Below are 20,431 nucleotides of genomic sequence, written 5' to 3'. Positions count from 1 at the left end.
CTACTCCACCTATCTTAGTATCATCTGCATATTTACTAATCCAATTTGCCACACCATCATCCAGATCATTAATGTCAATGACAAACAACAGTGGACCCAACACAGATCCTTGGGGCACTCCACTAGACACTGGCCTCCAACCTGACATACAATTGTCAACCGTTACCCTCTGGTATCTCCCATTCAGCCATTGTTGAATCCATCTTGCAACCTCACTATTAATACCCAACGATTTAACCTTCTTAATCAACCTTCCATGTGGAACCTTGTCAAATGCCTTACTGAAGTCCATATAGACAACATCCACAGCCTTGCCCTTATCAATTTCCCTGGTAACCTCTTCAAAAAATTCAAGAAGATTAGTCAAACATGACCTTCCAGGCACAAATCCATGTTGACTGTTTCTAATCAGGCCTTGATTATCCAAATAATTATATATATTGTCCCTAAGTATCTTTTCCATTAATTTTCCCACCACAGACGTCAAACTAATAGGTCTATAATTGCTAGGTTTACTTTTAGAACCTTTTTTAAACAAAGGCACAACATGCGCAATGCGCCAATCTTCCGGCACCATCCCTGTTTCTAATGACGTTTGAAATATTTCCGTCATAGCCCCTGCTATTTCTGCACTAACTTCCCTCAATGTCCTAGGGAATATCCTATCAGGACCTGGAGACTTATCCACTTTTATATTCTTCAAAAGTGTCCGTACCTCCTCTTCTTTAATCCTCCTAATTTCCATCACTACTCTACTTGTTTCGCTTACCTCACATAATTCAATATCCTTCTCCTCGGTAAATACCGAAGAAAAGAAATTGTTTAATATCTCCGCCATTTCTTCCGGCTCAGCACATAGCTGTCCACTCTGACTCTCTAATGGACCAATTTTATCCCTCACTATCCTTTTGCTATTGACATATCTGTAGAACCCCTTGGGGTTTACTTTTACATTACTTGCCAAAGCAGCCTCATATCTTTTTTTCGCTTTTCTAATTTCCTTTTTAAGATTCCTTTTACATTCTTTATATTCCTCAAGAACCTCATTTACTCCCTGCCGCTTATATTTATTGTATATCTCCCTCTTTTTCCGAATCAAGTGTCCAATTTCCCTGGAAAACCACGGCTCTTTCAAATTATTATTCTTTCCTTTCCACCGAACAGGGACATAAAGACTCTGTACTCTCAAAATTTCACCTTTAAATATCCTCCATTTCTCTATTATATCCTTTTCATAAAACAACAATTTCCATTTCACTCATTTTAAATCCTTTCTCATCTCCTCAAAATTAGCCTTTCTCCAAACCAAAATCTCAACCCTTGGTCCAGATTTGACCTTCTCCATAATGATATTGAAACTAATGGCATTATGATCACTAGACCCAAAGTGCTCCTCAACACATACCTCCGTCACCTGACCCATCTCATTTCCTAACAGGAGGTCCAACACTGCCCCTTCTCTGGTAGGCACCTCTACGTATTGCTGCAAAAAACTATCCTGCACACATTTTACAAACTCCAAACCATCCAGCCCTTTAACAGAATGTGATTCCCAGTCTATATACGGAAAATTGAAATCACCCACAATCACCACTCTGTGCTTACTACTAATATCTGCTATCTCCTTACATATTTGTTCTTCCAATTCTCGTTCCCTATTTGGCGGTCTATAATACACCCCTATAAGTGTTGCTAAACCTTTCTCATTTCTGAGTTCCACCCAAACAGCCTCCTTAATCGAGCCTTCTAGTCTGTCCTGCCAAAGCACTGCTGTGATATCCTCCCTGACAAGCAATGCAACACCCCCACCTCTTGCCCCTCCGATTCTATCACATCTGAAACAATGAAATCCTGGAATATTTAATTGCCAATCGCAACCCTCCTGCAACCATGTTTCACTGATCGCCACAACATTATACTTCCAGATGTCAATCCAGGCTCTAAGCTCATCCACCTTTCTTACAATGCTCCTAGCATTAAAATATACACATTTAAGGGACCCATCATTTCTTATTCTCAGTTTATTTATTTTCCCTTCTTTCTCTCCTACATATTGGGTCTGAGTGTTTCCCTTTTCTGCCTCCTGCCTCACACACTGCCTATTAGCTATCTGTGTTTGAGTCCCTCCCCCCAACCGTACTAGTTTAAAGTCTCCGCAGTTATTTTAGCAAATCTCCCCGCCAGGATATTGGTTACCCTCGGGTTCAGATGCAACCCGTCCTTTTTGTACAGGTCATACTTCCCCCAGAAGAGGTCCCAATGATCCAGAAACTTGAAACCCTGCTCCCTGCACCAGTTCCTCAGCCACGTATTTATCCTCCACCTCACTCCATTCCTATTCTCACTATCGCGTGGCACAGGCAGTAAGCCTGAGATTATTACTTTGGAAGTCCTTTTTTTTAACTCTCTTCCTAGCCCCCTGAATTCTCCTTTCAGGACCTCTTCCCTTATCCTACCTATATTGTTGGTACCTATATGTACCACGACCTCTGGCTCCTCTCCCTCCCCTTTCAGGATATCCTGGACACGCTCAGACACATCCCGGACACCGGCACCAGGGAGGCAAACCACCATCCGGGTCTCCCGACTGCGTCCACAGAAACGCCTATCCGACCCCCTCACTATAGAGTCCCCTATTACTACTGCTCTCCTCTTCCTTTCCCTACCCTTCTGAGCACCAGGGCCGGACTCCTTGCCAGAGGCCCGGGCACCGTCGTTGCCCCCAGGTAGGCTGTCCCCCCCAACAGTACTTAAACAGGAGTACTTATTTCCAAGGGGTACAGCCACCGGGGTACTCCCTAGTCCCTGCCTCAGTTCCTTGCCCCCCTAACAGTGACCCACTTGTCTACCTCCCGTGGTCTAGGAGTGACCACCTCTCTGTAACTCCTATCTATAACCTCCTCACTCTCCCTGATCAGACGGAGGTCATCAATCTGCCGCTCCAGGTTCCTAATACGGTCCCTTAGGAGCCCCATCTCGTCACACCTGGCGCAGATGTGGATGTCTGGAAGACTATCAGACTCCCAGATTCCCCACATCCGACACCCAGAACAAAAAACTGCCCTGGCAGTCATACTCTCCAAACAAAGCCCCGCGCTCGGTTACTAAACCTACCGCCCTGCCGCTACTCCAACCGCTCCAACCGCCCACCCAAAAGAACTGAGTGATCTCCTGGGAGAGGCGAAAAACCGGATAAAAAACCCAGGCCAATTTGGGAAAAAATCCGGGAAATTCCTCTCCGACCCCAAGCTAGGCGATCGAAACTAGTCCGGGAGATCACACAGGTCTTACTCCTTACTATCCCCACACAATCCCCACACACTACTTCCCAAGCAACACAGCTTGGTGCTGCTTGCTGCTGCTTGCTACTGCTGCTGCTGCTACTGCTGCTTGCTGCTGCTGCTGCTACAATTCCTGTCGGACCTTGTCTTCCTGTCGGACCTTGTCTTCTCCTGATCCCGGTACCTATCTCCGGTTGACGTTGGTAGTTGGACAATGAAATTCATCCGTCCTCAGTACCGGCGACAACCTATCAAACCTGGGGACAGCATGCGACAGCGCCCACAACAAGCTACGATACTTGGCGACAAGCTAGCTGTCGCCAAAACATTTCGGACAGGACTTTTTCAGTGACGCACGGAGATTCGCTACGACTCATTGAAGACTCCTCACGATCATGCCCGCGACACCCCTGCGAACGTGCGGCGACAGCCTTGTCGCCGGCAGTCGCCTTAAAATCGCCTAAGTGGGACAGGCCCTTGATCACACTGTGACTTCATGATTCTCCCCAATTCATTCTCATTACAAAACACATTAATCATGCTTTTCATTAAAAATCCTATTTGTTTAATTTGATGCGGTAATATTTAAAATATGTTTAGAAGCAAAGTATTGTAAACTATTCGTTGCTCATAGGATTTTTAAATCTTGTTCAATGAGCTATATCCTGCAATGAATATGAATTACAGTAGTTGTCGGAAAATTGGAATGTATTCAACAAATTATGGTAGTAGTTGAGAGTTTTAATGCCATTTTTGCTTTTCTGAATGCAGGAAGTGAAATATACCAAGTAGAATCAATAATATGCGAAAAGATATAGAACTCTGAATTTCAAATAACGAACATGTATGAGTGATTCATCAATGTTGGAACCTAGGTGAAAAAGAGAGAGCATTCATTCACGCTGTCTTTCGTGTGCTTATTACATTCCAAAAAGCGAAACATCATGAATTACTGAAATATCTCATGAAATTTTGTAATTTATGGAAATGCGACAGTTCAAGGAACACCCCTTGGAGGAAGAAGAAATCCGTCTGCCACTGGAGGAGAATACATCCGTTCCTGCGGCAAAAAAAATATTTTAAAAAATAAAACCATAGGTATGAATTGATGATTAAAATTAGTTATGCAGCAAGGCAACTGCAAAAGATTGGATATTCATCGTGTTATGCTGGAACAAGCTTAGGCTATGAGATTTATCAAACAAAGTTGAACTTAGCTGATATTGCATTTTTGTATTTCATAAATGGTAATATAGTTGACATTGCTAATTACATGCTGCGATATGTATGAAGTTAGGAAGACTAATGTGCTGAAAGGTATTATTTGTTGTGGGGAGCTATGCTTATTAGTAGGAGCGGAGCATTAAAGCAGCATTGTAACCCTATCTCAGCCTATTCTGGGAGGATGGGATAATGGAATTACACTTAATGAACAACTTAGTCCTGACAATAAACTTTAACCCTGATGATTTTCTTCCAATGCTTCACTTTCTACAGGCTGTTGACAGAACTTATTTTGAATTATTATTATTATTCAGATTGTGTTAAAAATAGAATCTAAATCAGCCAAATAGGGCATCATAAATGATGTTTTAGACATGCAGAAGAAAATTATGATATACTTCCCATGTGAGTTATTGGTGTGCTGCATTCAGAATTTGGTATCCCATTCTTTATGTTTTCTCAAGTCTTCAAATAACATACATGTTTGTCTCAACAGAGGTTCAGGTTGAAGAATATACATTAATCACTCCTGCAAAATTGATCCCATTGTTTTCTTAACACTTGTTCATTTTGACTCCTCTAATATTCACACCAACATTTGCTCTTTGAAATACCAATATATTAAACATACCTAAATCAATCTTAGAGTGGTTCAGCATCTGTTAAATCCTTTAGCATTCTTCAGGCATTTCTGAATGGTTCTTTGTTTGTTTAATCTTACAATCATCAGCCTGTAGCAACAACCATAGTTATAACTTGTATTGTATCGCACCTTTAATGTAGCAAAGCATTCCAAGTGGCTTAAACTGGATATCAATAAAACCACTTGGAGGTAAAGTTATAAGAGCTATCAGGACATGTAACCAAAATTAAAGTGCATTTTAAAGAAAGAGGAGCTAAATAATGCACAAGAAACAGACAACATAGGGCAGTTCCCATTAAACACTAATTTAGCATAATTAATCTCGATGAAGAATGCAATTTGTTCTGCACATGTGGGAGGAGGGGGGGTTCAACGAGATCTGGGTGTCCTAGTGCATCAGTCAATGAAAGTAAGCATGCAGGTACAGCAGGCAGTGAAGAAAGCCAATGGAATGTTGGCCTTCATAACAAGAGGAGTTGAGTATAGGAGCAAAGAGGTCCTTCTACAGTTGTACCGGGCCCTGGTGAGACCGCACCTGGAGTACTGTGTGCAGTTTTGGTCTCCAAATTTGAGGAAGGATATTCTTGCTATGGAGGGCGTGCAGCGTAGGTTCACTAGGTTAATTCCCGGAATGGCGGGACTGTCGTATGTTGAAAGGCTGGAGCGATTGGGCTTGTATACACTGGAATTTAGAAGGATGACGGGGGATCTTATTGAAACATATAAGATAATTAGGGGATTGGACACATTAGAGGCAGGAAACATGTTCCCAATGTTGGGGGAGTCCAGAACAAGGGGCCACAGTTTAAGAATAAGGGGTAGGCCATTTAGAACGGAGATGAGGAAGAACTTTTTCAGTCAGAGAGTGGTGAAGATGTGGAATTCTCTGCCTCAGAAGGCAGTGGAGGCCAGTTCGTTGGATGCTTTCAAGAGAGAGCTGGATAGAGCTCTTAAGGATAGCGGAGTGAGGGTGTATGGGGAGAAGGCAGGAACGGGGTACTGATTGAGAGTGATCAGCCATGATCGCATTGAATGGCGGTGCTGGCTCAAAGGGCTGAATGGCCTACTCCTGCACCTATTGTCTATTGTCTATTGTCTATTGACATGCTTCATAAAATGTGTCTGATTTTAGCTCTGATCCAGTGTTTTCATGAACAAACTCATGGCACACATCCACCATCAATCAATATAAAACAAAGCATGCAGAAGGTCTGAGGAAATATACTGAATGAAAATGGGAAATGCATTTTTGTCATCCAGTGAGATGAAAAAACAACCTTGCATTAATTTAATACTTTAAAATTCAGAAAACTGTGTTGAGGAAACCAGAACTGGTTCACTTTTAGGAAATAAATTGTGCCAATCAGTGAATGATAGAGATGGAAAATATCTCAGAAAAAGTTTTCAGTTCATTTCATTCCTTCTGCTCTTTCTCATTAACTCTTAATATCCTTTAGTTCTACAGTGTGAAACTATCTTCTCTTAGTTGATATTGGATATCCTTCCATCATTCTTCTTGGCAGTGCTTTCCAGATGGAGATTGTGGACTACATTTTTGTTTCATCCTCAAGAGCCCCCTTGTCCCTTCAGCCACGTTTTAAGTATGTGCCCTCTGTTGATCATTACCATTGCAAAATAGAGGGATGCCAAATACTAGGAGATTGGATATTTTGCTACATCAGACAAGCAAGTCAACCTGCATATTGCTTGTCCAGTTATAACATGACAAACTGCAAGGCAAAGATACAGCAACACTGCACCTTATTTATGGGGTCCAAGGTTATTGCAAGGCTTTACTATTGGACATTGCCAATCCTAATCACTGGAGTATCCAAAGTGGATTAAATGTATGTGGCAAACTCATTTCATTCATTTTATATAGCAAAGAAAATTCCAATAGTGAGAAACTTTGAACCTACCAAGAACAGAGGGCACTCATTCACTGTTTTAACATTGCTGGTACCGTCTGATTTTTCTGCCCACTTGTCAAACACAAGTTTCATTTCCCTCTCAATTTCCTGCAGGTGCAAACATGAATTGAACATGTTAGATTACTGTTGTAATATACAAACCAGTCATGATTTTTATTTGTTAATTTTCCGACTGCAGGCTCCTGGTTGGGAGACATCCACTGGCAACTCATCCAGTAGCATTCGAGGATGAGAATGTTAGGTTAAGCTGGCATTGCCCCTTTCTACAATGATCAGAGGATTAATAAATGGGGATAATTTAATGGTCTTGGACAAATTCTGCCTGTGTGAGATGCGGCAAGTCCAGTGCAATGATTATCATGTACTCTTCCGAGCAAGAAAAGATAGTAAAAATAGGAGATGGAATTCCAATTTGTTTCCCAATACTGGAATCATTAATTCCGCATCCTTTATAGGAACCTGATGTCATTGTCATAATGGTGTGATAATAGCAATTTCAGAGCTGTTGTGCAACATAAATTACATCTTCATCACTGATGCCCACGGTATGGGTAATGTTGGTCCTTCTTGCTATGATTCTGCTGTGTATGTGCCTCCAGTTCCAGCATTACTAAGTGAGTTTGCTGCTTCTGGCTTGAGTGTCGTGTTCTAAACTCTGCCAAACTGAGGACATTTGTCATGGTTCGCAGCAGGTAGCAGGTTGGTGTGGTGTCCATGATGCTGGACTCTACAATTGACCTTTCAGCAATCAGACTGTTATTACAATTAATTGAACCATGCAGAAAGAAGGCATGTCTCTCATGAATATTGACAGATATGAATGGGTTTATGTCCAGAATCCAAGGAACAATCCAGAATGCTTAAGAATTCTTTGGAACTGGATACTGTGCAGAACAGTAGAACTGAAGGACAAACCCTATCTTCTATGTAAGGTAAATTCAAACTGGCTATTGGCAAATTTGAGAAATCCCCACTCTTAAGTAATTCAAATTTGATTTATTCAATGCAAATAAAATAGAAAATAATGCCTTTTACTACAGTGCATGAGTCATTTGAAATCTAAACTATGAGGGGAATAATCGACATTGGACCTGTGATTTACAAAGCTTTCCTTGAATCTGACAGATGAATTAGAAGAAAGTAATTGCTTTGATTAATTAGAAACATAGAAACATAGAAAATAGGTGCAGGAGTAGGCCATTCGGCCCTTCGAGCCTGCACCGCCATTCAATATGATCATGGCTGATCATCCAGCTCAGTAGCCTGTACCTGCCTTCTCTCCATACCCCCTGATCCCTTTAGCAAAAAGGGCCACATCTAACTCCCTCTTAAATATAGCCAATGAACTGGCTATATTAGAAACCATTGTTGTTGAATCACACATCTGCGGGGATAGTGGAAGATGGACTAAATCTTTTCTGATTTAGCATTTCTATGATACATTGTGAGGCTTTACTTGCTTATTTAAAGCTTAATGGAACAGTGCAGGCTGACTTTAAAGTCCTCTTCAATGTTTTGACCCAATGATTTCCTTGCAAAATTAATGAAAAAATTAGCAGTTCAAAATTAGCTTAACATTGAACAGAGGATAAAAACCCCTCCTAAAGACTTAACCTATAATGTAGCACACAAAAATCCTAAACAGTCTGCCCCTAATTCTATGATTGTGAACCTTTATTTTCGATTCATCAGCAAGAGGAAGCATCCTCCCTGCATTCAAACTGCAAAGACTTGTGAGAATTAAAAAGGCAATGGTAAGTGGTATTAGTGTAGATGAGTACGATGGGTATCATGGACATTGTGGTCTGAAGTCCTATTTCTGTAATCTGTGATTCTATGACATATATTTCACGTGTGTATCTTATTCTAAATTCAAGAGAATACAGGTTCAGTCGACTCAATCTCTTATAGCAACTGCACCATTCTGGAACCAGTCCAGTGAATCTTCACTTTGCACACTCTCTGGTAAATATATTTCAGATAAGAAAACTGCCCATAAAACTGCAGATGTGTTCCCACCAAGGCCAGAGATAATTGCAAGAAGTGCGTATGTTGAGGAGCAGAAAGAGGACCAGGGAGCAGAAAGAGGACCAGGGACCAGAAAAATGCTGAAAGAAAGCAGGCAGACTAGAGACAGCATAACCAGGAGCATCAAATTTATAGCAGTGGAGCTTTGTGGGGAGAGACTGATTGAGGTCATTGTTACCTGGTTTGCAGGCTCCACTTGTAAAGCTTTTCTGAGAAATTTGATTGAGAGAAAATACTTCTCTTGCAGCTCAAGTACCTGAAAATGAACATTTTAAAAAAGAAATTGAAATAGAAATTTACTATGAACAAAAACTGGGATTGCAGGATATGATATATTGAAACCCTTTCAAATGAGCATTCATTAAAACATGAGAGATATGACTGACTCCTCACTGCCTCCCCCAATCTGGGACTGCAGCAAACGTCACTGGACCTTCACAGAGCTATTAGTTTTTTTTTGCTAATAGGAATCTTTCTGCATTTTGCAGGATTTTTCCTTATAATGGCCATGAAGAAATGAATCTAAACAAAATCTATGTTTTCATGAGCTGTCTGAGTCCATGTGCCTGAGATGCTGCTGCAAGCAAGATTTCCATTGTACCTGGACCTCACCGTCCTTTTGAATATGACAATAAACTCGACTTGACTTCATCAACATATTGCCGGGACTGTGTGTAAGAGACTGCTTGGCCTATTTGTGTTCACCTACCAAGGGTCTCCTGGTTGCTTACAAAAGACCACCCCTTGCACTGTGTTGTCAAATCAACCCTGTCCCCCCACTTCCAATCAAAGGAGCAAAGTAAATAAACATATTCTTTTTGACATGTGGCTGTGGTTGTGATTTGGATAATGTGAACGAAAATTAGCTGCCGAGTTTCCAGCAAAAACACCCAGGTTTCACAGCCTACCTTGCCCTTCCTGAACAAGGCTTTGCAGTGCTGGGGCTGGTGCTGTAAGACAATATCACAGCAGGTAAAAGCCTCCTCCAAGTTTCCCATGTTCAGGTGGCAGGCTGCGTTATTGCTGTAGCATTTCACTTTTTCATCAAGAAGACTTTTCTCGTCTTCATGGTTGAGGACATCTGGAACAATAAGGCGACATTAAACAGATGTTCCTGTACAGCTGAAGCAACAATATGACTGACTAGGATTGAATTGGATACTAGCTCAAACTGCTTCTCAGTGCCAACTATATTCAATAGAAAGTATCTCCAAGGATTGCAGGTAAGTGCTACATCATGCCACTGGGGAAGTACTGTGTTTGTCACACAGCTCTAATGACCTGGGTTTGATTCTAACCTCTGGTACCGTATTCATGGAATTTGCACATTCTTCCTGTGAACACGTGGGTTTACTTGGAGTACCAAAATCATACTTGCCTCCAAAATCCCAAAGATGGGTGGATAGGTTCATTGGTCAATTTTCCTTCACTTAAAATGTTGTCACCTCAGTAAAACAGAACCTTGGAGAGTGCAGCAATTGATGCAGTTACATCAGTCTATATTTGGGTGCATAACTCTCTGGATGGGGGGTTTGAAGCATAAACATCTGATACATGCCATCATCAAGCCTTCTCTCAAAGGTGGATATGTGAAAAAGAGAAAATAAGTAGTTAAATCAATGGTCCATACTGACTGGAATATGGAAGATGAGAAATTAATGAGTAATGATAATTTTAAGATGAAAAATAATTCAGTGAAGGCTGTCAAAGTGACACCAGGAGGCTGGAGAGCCTAGAGCTATGGAGTGTTGGGAATAATAGGAATAAGAGCCAACTATTGGATCCACGCTCTTTGGCCTCGAGCAGAATGAGGGTAAATTGAAACATAATATCCTTAGTATGTATGAAAGGCAGATGCTAAAATGTGTTCCTTTGGTGGGAGAATCTCAAATGAGAGAACATAGGTAGTGTACAAGAATACTGGGCCGGTCATTTATAATGATAGTGCCTAGGAATGTCTTACATGGCATGGGAATTTCTTCACCTCATCTTGTTGCCGAGGCTGGATCACTGAGAGCGTTTCAAGAGGAAGTAGATAAATTTTGGTAGAGTAAGAGAATTGAGATCTAGGGGAGCTGGCACAGAAGAGAAGGTGAAGCTTTGGATAGATCAACCATGATCATATTGAATGGTAGGGAAGGCTTCAAGGGCAGGTGGCCTACTCCTGCTGCTACATTCTTGTGTTCTGATGTTCTTTATTTAGAGAATGTTGAATCTATGTAATTCTATGCTAGAGAACAATGAATGATCAGTGTTCAAGAGCAGGATTGAAAGAACAGGATGTGGCAAAATCTTATTTAAAGACAGAACATGCTTGAGGGGCTTTTAGTCTGTCCTGCTTTTATTTCTTTTCTCATGAAGGTGGTGTTTAAAATGTGGACCTTCCAGGGCTCAGGATGGTAATACATCTATTTAGCATTAACAATCTTAACATAGTGATTTGATAAGGTAGCACATTAAGGTTAGATCGCATGAGATCTAGGGAGAGCTAGCTGACTGAATAGAAAATTAGCTTCATGAAAGGAAGCAGAGGGTGCTGGTGGAAGGTTGTTTTGTAGACTGGCGGCCTGTGAATATTGGTGTGCCTCTGGGATCGTGCTGTTTGGGGCTTTTGTCAATGATTTGCATGAGAATGTACAATGATCTAGGAGTGCAACTATATAGTTCTTTGAAAGCGGCGTCAGAGGTAGATAGGGTTGTCCAGAAGGCTTTCGACGCATTGGCCGAGTATTGGCAGAGTATTGAGTAATAACAAAAAAGAACTGCGGAAGCTGGTTTATACCAAAAACAGACACAAAGTGCTGGAGTTAACTCAGCGGGTCAGACAGCATCATCTGATGCTGCCTGATCGCTGAGTTACTCCAGCACTTTGTGTCCATATTGAGTATAGAAGCTGTGATATTATGTTACAGTTGTAAAGACATTGGTGAGGCCAAATTTGGAGTATTGATTTCAGTTTTGGTCATCCTGTTAGAGGAAAGATGTTGCTCAGCTGGAAAGGATGCAGAGAAGATTTACGAGGGTTTTGCCAGGACTCAAGAACCTGATCAATAGGAAGAGGTTGAGCAGGCTATGACTTTATTCCTTGGAGTGCAGGAGGATGAGGGATGATCTTATAGTGGTGTAGAAGATCATGAGGGGATTAGGTAGGGTAAATGCATAGAGTATTTTACACAAAGTAGGAGAATCAAGAACCAAAGGACCTAGGTTTAAGGTTGGAGGGGAAAGATTTAATAGGAATGTGACGGGGCAACTTTTTCACACAAAGGGTGGTGAGTATATGGAATGAGCTGCCATAGGAGGTAGTTCAAGCAGGTGCTATCAGAACATTTAAAAAGGGATTTGGACATCATGGATACAAAAGGTCCAAAACAACATGGGCCAAATGTCGGCAGTTGGGGCTAGTGGAGATGTGGCATCTTGGATGGCATGGCCAAGTTGGGTCAAAGGGTCTGTTTCCATGCTGTAGGACTCCATGACTCTATATCTGTATAACATTCAAAGTGATGAATATTTTCAATTGAACATTTTTATTATTCCAAGAAAATAATTCAATACCTTTGGTGTTTGCATCTATCCTTGTCAAAGCACTGGCATAGCAGGGGATCGCCAGTTTATAATTCTTACTCTGGAAGTATCGGTTGCCTTTCTCCCGCTCATCCCTAATTAATTGCAACTGTTCCACTTTCGGTTTAACCTCCAGACGAGTTCCACTGACTGACAACAGCTCGACTTCAAGGAGAACTCTGCCCCCTGGTTTCACTTCTGATGCTTCACTGCAGAACAATTAAGCAAATAATCAAATTCTGTTGTGGTCATTGAGAAACAGTTTGAAAACAGGCACTTTGCCCACTGGGTCCATGCTGACCATCTTATATGGAATGAGCTGCCATAGGAGGTAGTTGAGGCAGGTGCTATCACAACATTTAAAAGGCATTTGGACAGGTACATGGGTACGAAAGGTTTGTATTTACACTAACCCTACAATAATCCAATTTTTAACCAAGGTGGCATTTCAGAAAGGCAAGGCAAGATAGGAAGACTTAAATCATTCATAACAGTCAACAAATAAAAAACAAACATAGGTAAGCAAATGCAAACCCTCGTATGTACACAGACACATAATTTTCTTTTCCAGAGAGGTCAATAAATCTTGCACTTGTTACACTCAACCTGCTGAATTACAGGACAAGGTAATCCTTTAAAAAAATAGATAAATCCTTAAAGTGAAATTTACAGTTAAAATATTCTCTGATTTCAGTTGCTGAATAGTAGCTCTTATTCTGGGATCAGCTCTTCAAGAGCACTGCCCATTAAAAGAAATAAATGCAGCTGGGCTGCTGATTTTTTTGTTGTTGCATTTTTCTGTTTTATCGCAGATCTCAGGCATCTGCATCTTTTAGGCTGGAGAGGAAATCCCCAGGATGAAAGCTCAACATCTCACCAGTGAATAACACCACCTGAGATCTACTAAAATTCAAGTGAACTGTAGTCAGAATTCGAATTCAATCCCAGACTTTAGACCACATTGATACGTTTAATTTTCTTTTGCAATTTCATCTAAACCTACAGCCTCGAATTAATTCAGAGGTAATTCTGTAAAAACACACACACTTGATTTATGGATAAGGACATTAATTACCTGGATGCTCTTCCGGAACAAAACTTGGAGTCTGTGAGAATCAGAGCTGTTTCATGCAAGTACATCAGGGGCACACATATCTCCAGAGCCTTTGAGAGAAATAAATAATTCTGAAAGTTTTTGTGTTAAAGAAATCATGCAATTTAGCCCATGTGATAATGAAACTGAAGGCACTCAGATGAAGATTGTTCCAATATCAGCCATTCCCTACCTAGGCGGGCGGGGGGGGGGGGGGGGGGGGGGGGCGGGCGGGTGACTTTCGTAGAGCTACAAATAGGTCTGTCCATCAATAGCGGCAGAAGAGACTGCAGATGCTGGAATCTTGAGCAAAAACAAAGTGCTGGAGTCAGGTAGCATCTCTGAAGGGAAATACACAGATAACGTAGTATAAGAAAATAACTGCAGATGCTGGTACAAATCGATTTATTCACAAAATGCTGGAGTAACTCAGCAGGTCAGGCAGCATCTCGGGAGAGAAGGAATGGGTGACGTTTCGGTCTCGACCCGAAACGTCACCCATTCCTTCTCTCCCGAGATGCTGCCTGACCTGCTGAGTTACTCCAGCATTTTGTGCACAGATAACGTTCCAGGTCAGGACTTTTCTTCACACTAAAGAAAAGTTCTGATGCAAAACGTCATCTGTCCATTTCCTTCTACAGATGCCGACTGACCCGTTGTTCTTCCAACAATTGATTTTTGTTCTGGCCATCAATAGCTTCACTATTGATGATTAATTTATGTTTCCCCACAATCATTTGGCTCCTGATCCTATTACATAATTGGTCTAAACATGGATCAAAGCGGTAAATTACGGGAACAAGGTGAAGTGACTGCTCATAACATTAAGGCAGCATATGACTAAGTAACGATGATTCCGTTTTTACCAACGATTGTATTTTCCAAATGATTGTGAGCAAAGCTACAGGAAATCCACCAGTTCAATAGTAGGTAGAATTTAAAAAGAGATACTACTCAATAACCAAAGTTTGTAGTCTCTTTTTTGCTCTGGTTTATTTTCGCCCACATGTTTAGACCGTAATGGTGTATCATTATTGTTTTGATGTGTTTATGCTTTATTCCTAATTGTTAACTATATGTTTGTGTTGTCATTTGTGAGCGGAGCACCAAGGCACATTCTTCATTCATTCATTTATTCATTCATTCATTCATTCATTCATTCATTCATTACCAGAAAAAGGGAAAGCAGCATAACTTAGGGAGGAACTAGAAAACACAGCGGACAGATCAATGTAACTGTATATCGTTAAACAACAAGCTCCTTCTAGTCATTAGTGATGATCCTAATCCTAATTTCAACGTAGAGAGGGTGAGCTTTCATTGAATCTTAAACAATCAACAATTAAACAATCAATAGGCTGCACGAATTGGCGAGGAGTAACAAAAAGTAAACACAATCTATGAACTACAGTGCACACAACTGTGAATTATTTACATAACAATTGCAAAGTTATTCTACCAATATCCATTCACATTATTAACAGAGTGAACTCCAGACTCGTATCGCAGACAATGGTGGATTGCACACATTTGTAAAATAATCATTGGTTTAAATTCTTTACAAATGGAAATCATGCGCGAATTGATGACAGATTTGATTTACAGACAGGTGGTGGTAGTTACATACGCACGCCTATTTACATTTAGATGGGCTACAGTCGTGTATAAGAATCCACTGATGGACTGTCAATGACAATAGCAATGCCCATGCAAATCGTAGCTGGATTTAGATGGAAGAGTATTAATTAAAAAGGGACCTATTTATATTGCGATTGTGTAAAGTGTAATTTATAAGGAGCCACACAGTGGCCTAACGGTATAGCTGCTGCCTTACAGCGCCAGACAACAGCGTTGTCGGGATCGAACCCGGGTTTGTACCGAGTTTGTACGTTCTCCCTATGACCGCGAGGGTTTTTTCCGGGTGTTCCGGGTTTCTCCCACACTTCAAAGACGTACAGATTTGTAAGTTAATTGGCTTCCGTAAAATTATAAATTGCCCCTAGTGTGTAGTGTACGGAATATCCCGATCGCTCGTCGGCGATGGTCTGAAGGGCCTGTTTCCGCGCCGATCTCTAAATTCTCTTGTCTAAAGGTATCATAACTGTTTTAATTGAGCACAAGGTTGAATAATAGAAGAATCAACGTTTAAATTCTCAAAGTGTTAATTTTGCATAGAGATAAATGTACGTATTAATTCTACACAGCTTGATGTTGCGGAGATTTAAATTAGCTCTAAATATTAACTTTGCGTGGATGCAAATTGTATATTTGTGTGACTTCTGTGCAGTTTGTGCTCAGGTGACTGGCTCACTGCTGAGTGTGCCCTGTCACTTCCGACCATAGCTGACATTGCTTTTGGTGAGGTGGCGTTCCGCTCACCCACCTTAATGACATCCCTTCCATTGATAGTAAATGAAAGCTTCTGCCGGCCCAGAATGACATCTCCGTTTTCCTGCATGATCTTCACCCAGATGATGACATTCTGCCCGTTTCCCGGCCTCTCGAGCTGCGCGTCGCCACCTTTTAGAACCTTCTTCTTCAGCAACCCATTCCCTGCAACGGTGAATGAGTGGCATTAGTTCAGAACGAGTTTCTACCTGTAGTTAGTAATTGCACCGTTTATTACGCGTACCTAGCACGTCAATCCACTCTTCTGAATTGTTCACTACATCATGTGTTGAGTCCATGCCCACTGGAGCTCCGGCGGCCACAGGGACTTGAACTCAGATGTTCGCCTATCAGATTTGATAAAGCTTGCAATCAAAATTATCCGACCACAATAGAAACCGATTCCACCATCAAAAGGCCAGTTTAGCCTGACCGGCCCGGTGCAGTCGGTACAAGCGTCACTTTTCCCTCCACGCTGACCTTGTCAGCATTTGATCGCGTCAACATCTACAGACTTAAACGTCTCAATGACAAGACACTGTTTAGAACTCTTTTTGAACACAGATTGTTGCATCACGGAATGTTTTGCTGTTACTGCGGATACTTGTTTCCTGCAAAGATGTCACTTGGAAGCCGTTGAGAATTAAATTTATTGAAGAGGAAGGAACGTTCATGGGAGACCGCGTGTCGGGGGGAGCCATTGAACTGGACTCTGGGCCAACACAACACACAACGAGGCCAAAAGTAAGCCGATGGCTCTGTATGACCGTTGTGTCTAGCCCTTGGAAACATCAGGGTAATTTGGACCAGTTTCCAATTTCGCTGTTATCTAACACCTTTTTATTTCATCTGTCCAACCATATGCTCAGCAACCCACACATGTGTTCACCTTCCACGCTTTGTCCTGCCCCTCCCTTCGAGCTGTCATTCCCCCACTGAGCTTTCCCCTCTATGTTTCCGTGATAGTAAATGATATTTCACGGTATAAGGTCACCCCTCAGGATATCGAGGGGCAACATAATAGATGCTCTTAGAACTATGAGGTGTACATATAGGATTGTTAATGTTGGTAGTCTAGAATTAGAACACATAGGTTTAAAGAGAGAGTGGAGAAATTTCAAAGGAGATCTGGAAGGTACGTTTTTTCACACAAAGGGTAGTAGTTATCTTGAATGAGTTGTTGGTGGTAGCGGCAGATGCAATTAAAAGTTTTAAATAGCATTTGGACAAGTGCTAAGATAGAAAAGATAGAGAGAGATATGGCTCTAATACTGAGGTGGTGGGAAATGGCCTGCTCTCTGCTGTATGATTGCATGATCCATATACAAGTCAGACCCTTGTGTCACCACAATCATAGAGTGTGTCGGTCCAGGGAGATTGACTGAACCAAGGACTGGAGTATCTCTAACCCTAAAGCTTGCACCCAATATTTGTGAATCACAGAGAACCCCCCCCCCCCCCCAAGAAAGGTTGGAAAGGAACACGTGTTGGGAAGCACAAGACTTGCCACTTGTGAGAATGTTCAGTCCAAACAATTCAACGAAAAATAAAAAGTAAACTGCAGATGTTGGATATCTGAAACAAAAATGGAATGTGCTCAGCAGATCAGGTATCATATGTGGAAAGAGAAACAGTATTTTTTTCAGGATGAAGACCCTTCATCAGAACAGAGTGGGAAAACAAGATGAAGGGAATGAAGAGAAATACTGCCAGAGAGCAAAGGAAATACTCAGCAGTGTCAGGCAGCAACAGTGGAAAGAGGAACAGTTCATGTTTCAGGTTTGCAACCCTCCAATGCTTCTTGTTTTTGTCTATAAATTTTACTCAATGTTACCCAGTGCATTAAGATGAAGAATATTATTTCCATTGATTAGAATATCATCTGCCACAAGACTTAATTTGACCTGAACCATTGAGCAAGAAAGCCTATTGGGTCGCAATGCATAGGCTGTATTTCTTTTTGATGTGGACTATCATCGGAGAAAACTATTTTGTGCCGGATGGGAGCCTGAATTAGTAAATGTGATAGAGAAAACATGTGGATATGTTACTCTCTGGCATTGTTTTTTGGTTGCCTGTTTTCTCGAGCCAAATCCCCTTTAGGATTTGCCCTCCATACCCTTTCATGTTATCAGTGTCATTATTGAGGGTCATTTCAACAAAATGCAATTATTGCAAAACCAGAGTGCAGTTTGTTGTTGAAGACAGTGCTGTTGTGGTTCCATTTTTATCATATCAATTACATGAAAATACACTTAATTTTGCATAGAGATACAGACCATGTTGGGCAAGGTGAGAAGATAGAGTTAGAATATGCAGCGGCTCACATGGACTTTGAGCCCCGGCGACGAAGTCAGGCTCTGCTGAAAATTTTGCAAACTTTCATAAAGATTTCCAAAACAAAATTTGACACTGAGCAAATATGTTTCAGGGTAGTACACAAGGTTCTGGAGACTGTCAGACTGATCATCTAGAAACTGTAGGGAGATGTCAGAGATGGACCAAGTGAATTTGAGTGCAGGATTGAAATTAGTCATGGTTTAGCCGTGAAATATCCCCAAACTCTACCTCCGCTATATTGACGACTGCATAGGTGCTACCTCCTGCACACATGCAGAACTCACTGATTTCATCAACTTCACGACTAATTTCCATCACGGGAGACAGACTATTGACAGACATCTATTACAAACCCACTGACTCCCATAGCTATCTAGACTACACTTCTTACCACCTTGCTTCCTGTAAAGACTCTATCCCCTACTGCCAATTCCTCCGCCTACACCGCATATGTGCCCTGGATGAGGTGTTCCATACCAGGGAACGGGGGATTCCCTTCTTCCATTGTAGATGAGGCTCTCACTAGGGTCTCCTCCATATGCCGCAGCTCCGCTCTTGTTCCCCATCCCCCCATTCATAACAAGGACAGAGTCCCCCTTGTCCATACCATCCAGCCCATCGGCCATCGCATACAGCACATAATCCTCCGACATTTTCACCACCTCCAACAGGATCCCACTACCAGCCACGTCTACCCATCTCCATCCCTTTCTGCTTTCCGCAAAGACCGTTCCCCCCGCAACTCCCTGGTCAACTCGTCCCTTCCCACACAAACCACCCCCTCTCCGGTACTTTCCCCTGCAACTGCAGGAGATGCAACACCTGTCCCATTACCTACCCCCTTCAACTCCGTCCAAAGAACCCGACAGTCTTTTCAGGTGAGGTTGAGGTTCACTTGCACCTCCTCCAACCTCATCTACTGTATCCATTGTTCCAGGTGTGGACTCCTGTATGTCGGCGAGACCTTGGGAAGGCTCAGTGATCGTTTCGCTGAACACCTCTGCTCAGTCCGCTTAAACCTACCTGATCTCCCGGTTGCTCAGCACTTCAACTCCCCCTCCCATTCCCACACTGACCTTTCTGTCCTGGGCCTCCTCCGTTGTCAGAGTGAGGCCCAGTGGAAATTGGAGGAACAGCACCTCATATTTCACTTGAGTAGCTTACACCCCAGCGGTATGAACATTGACTTCATTAACTTCAAGTAGCCCTTGCTTTCCCTCTCTTTCTCTCCATCTCCTCCCCCTTCCCAGTTCTCCCACCAATCTTACTGTCTCCGATTACATTTTATCTCGGTACCGCCCACTCCCCTGACATTAGCCAGAAGGGTCTCGAACTGAAAGGTCACCCATTCCTTCTTTCCAGAGATGCTGCCTGTCCCGCTGAGTTAATCCAGCATTTTGGTCTGTACTGGAAATGGAAAGATTTGAAAGAATGCAAAAAGCAGCAGGTGGAATTATGCAGAATTTTATACTGCTCAATTGTTTCTGGCTGAACCTAGTTTTTTTGGCAAATGCATATTAGGCTAAACAAAATTTGATTCAATAAGACACCAAAGACAGCCAACTTTTCATACTGGGGTTGTTCTCCTCTTCATAGTCACTCAACATGACTAATGGGAGCAGATGCGAAGGGCCAAATAATATTGAAATATTGAATGACAGCTTCAAATATCCATTCCAAGTGCTGGATTACAGCCCAATGTAAATGCAACATCCTCTAAACCTGCAACCTTTGAAAGTGTTATTTAGAGAACATCACCACCCATTTCCCTTCAGTTTTTACCCAAGACTTTAGATTTGGATTTAAGGATATTATTGACTTTTCTTTGAGCTTGTGTTTATATTTTATCTTGATTAATCCCCAGTTGGAGAACTATATTCAGAGACATCCATCAATGATTGAATGCTGGCTAAATGGAACAAATTACTTCATTAAC

General features: G+C 41.8%; 1 protein-coding gene across 1 annotated transcript; it reads right to left on the bottom strand.

Moving 5' to 3' along the window:
* Nucleotides 1–5,176: 5,176 nt before the first annotated feature.
* LOC144605736 (peptidyl-prolyl cis-trans isomerase FKBP8-like) lies at nt 5,177–16,454 on the bottom strand. The gene is made up of 8 exons (XM_078421251.1): nt 16,400–16,454; nt 16,151–16,320; nt 13,750–13,838; nt 12,666–12,883; nt 10,016–10,188; nt 9,286–9,363; nt 7,068–7,166; nt 5,177–5,236 (listed from the first exon to the last, which is right to left on the bottom strand). The coding sequence occupies exons 1-8, from the start codon at nt 16,452–16,454 to the stop codon at nt 5,177–5,179; spliced, it is 942 nt and encodes a 313-aa protein (XP_078277377.1).
* Nucleotides 16,455–20,431: the final 3,977 nt, after the last annotated feature.

This window comes from Rhinoraja longicauda, chromosome 25 (genome assembly GCF_053455715.1).
Source record: "Rhinoraja longicauda isolate Sanriku21f chromosome 25, sRhiLon1.1, whole genome shotgun sequence".
NCBI classification, from domain to species: Eukaryota; Metazoa; Chordata; class Chondrichthyes; order Rajiformes; family Arhynchobatidae; genus Rhinoraja; species Rhinoraja longicauda.
This window is presented reverse-complemented; position numbering and strand designations above follow the sequence as displayed.

Excerpts from the sequence above, each read along its gene's own strand:
- LOC144605736 (XM_078421251.1), bottom strand. The coding sequence starts at position 16,454 with ATGGACTCAACACATGATGTAGTGAACAATTCAGAAGAGTGGATTGAC. Across the intron at positions 12,884-13,749 it reads TGTTCCGGAAGAGCATCCAG|TGAAGCATCAGAAGTGAAAC; the intron begins GTAATTAATGTC and ends ATTGTTCTGCAG. Across the intron at positions 10,189-12,665 it reads GATAGATGCAAACACCAAAG|ATGTCCTCAACCATGAAGAC; the intron begins GTATTGAATTAT and ends TTATTGTTCCAG.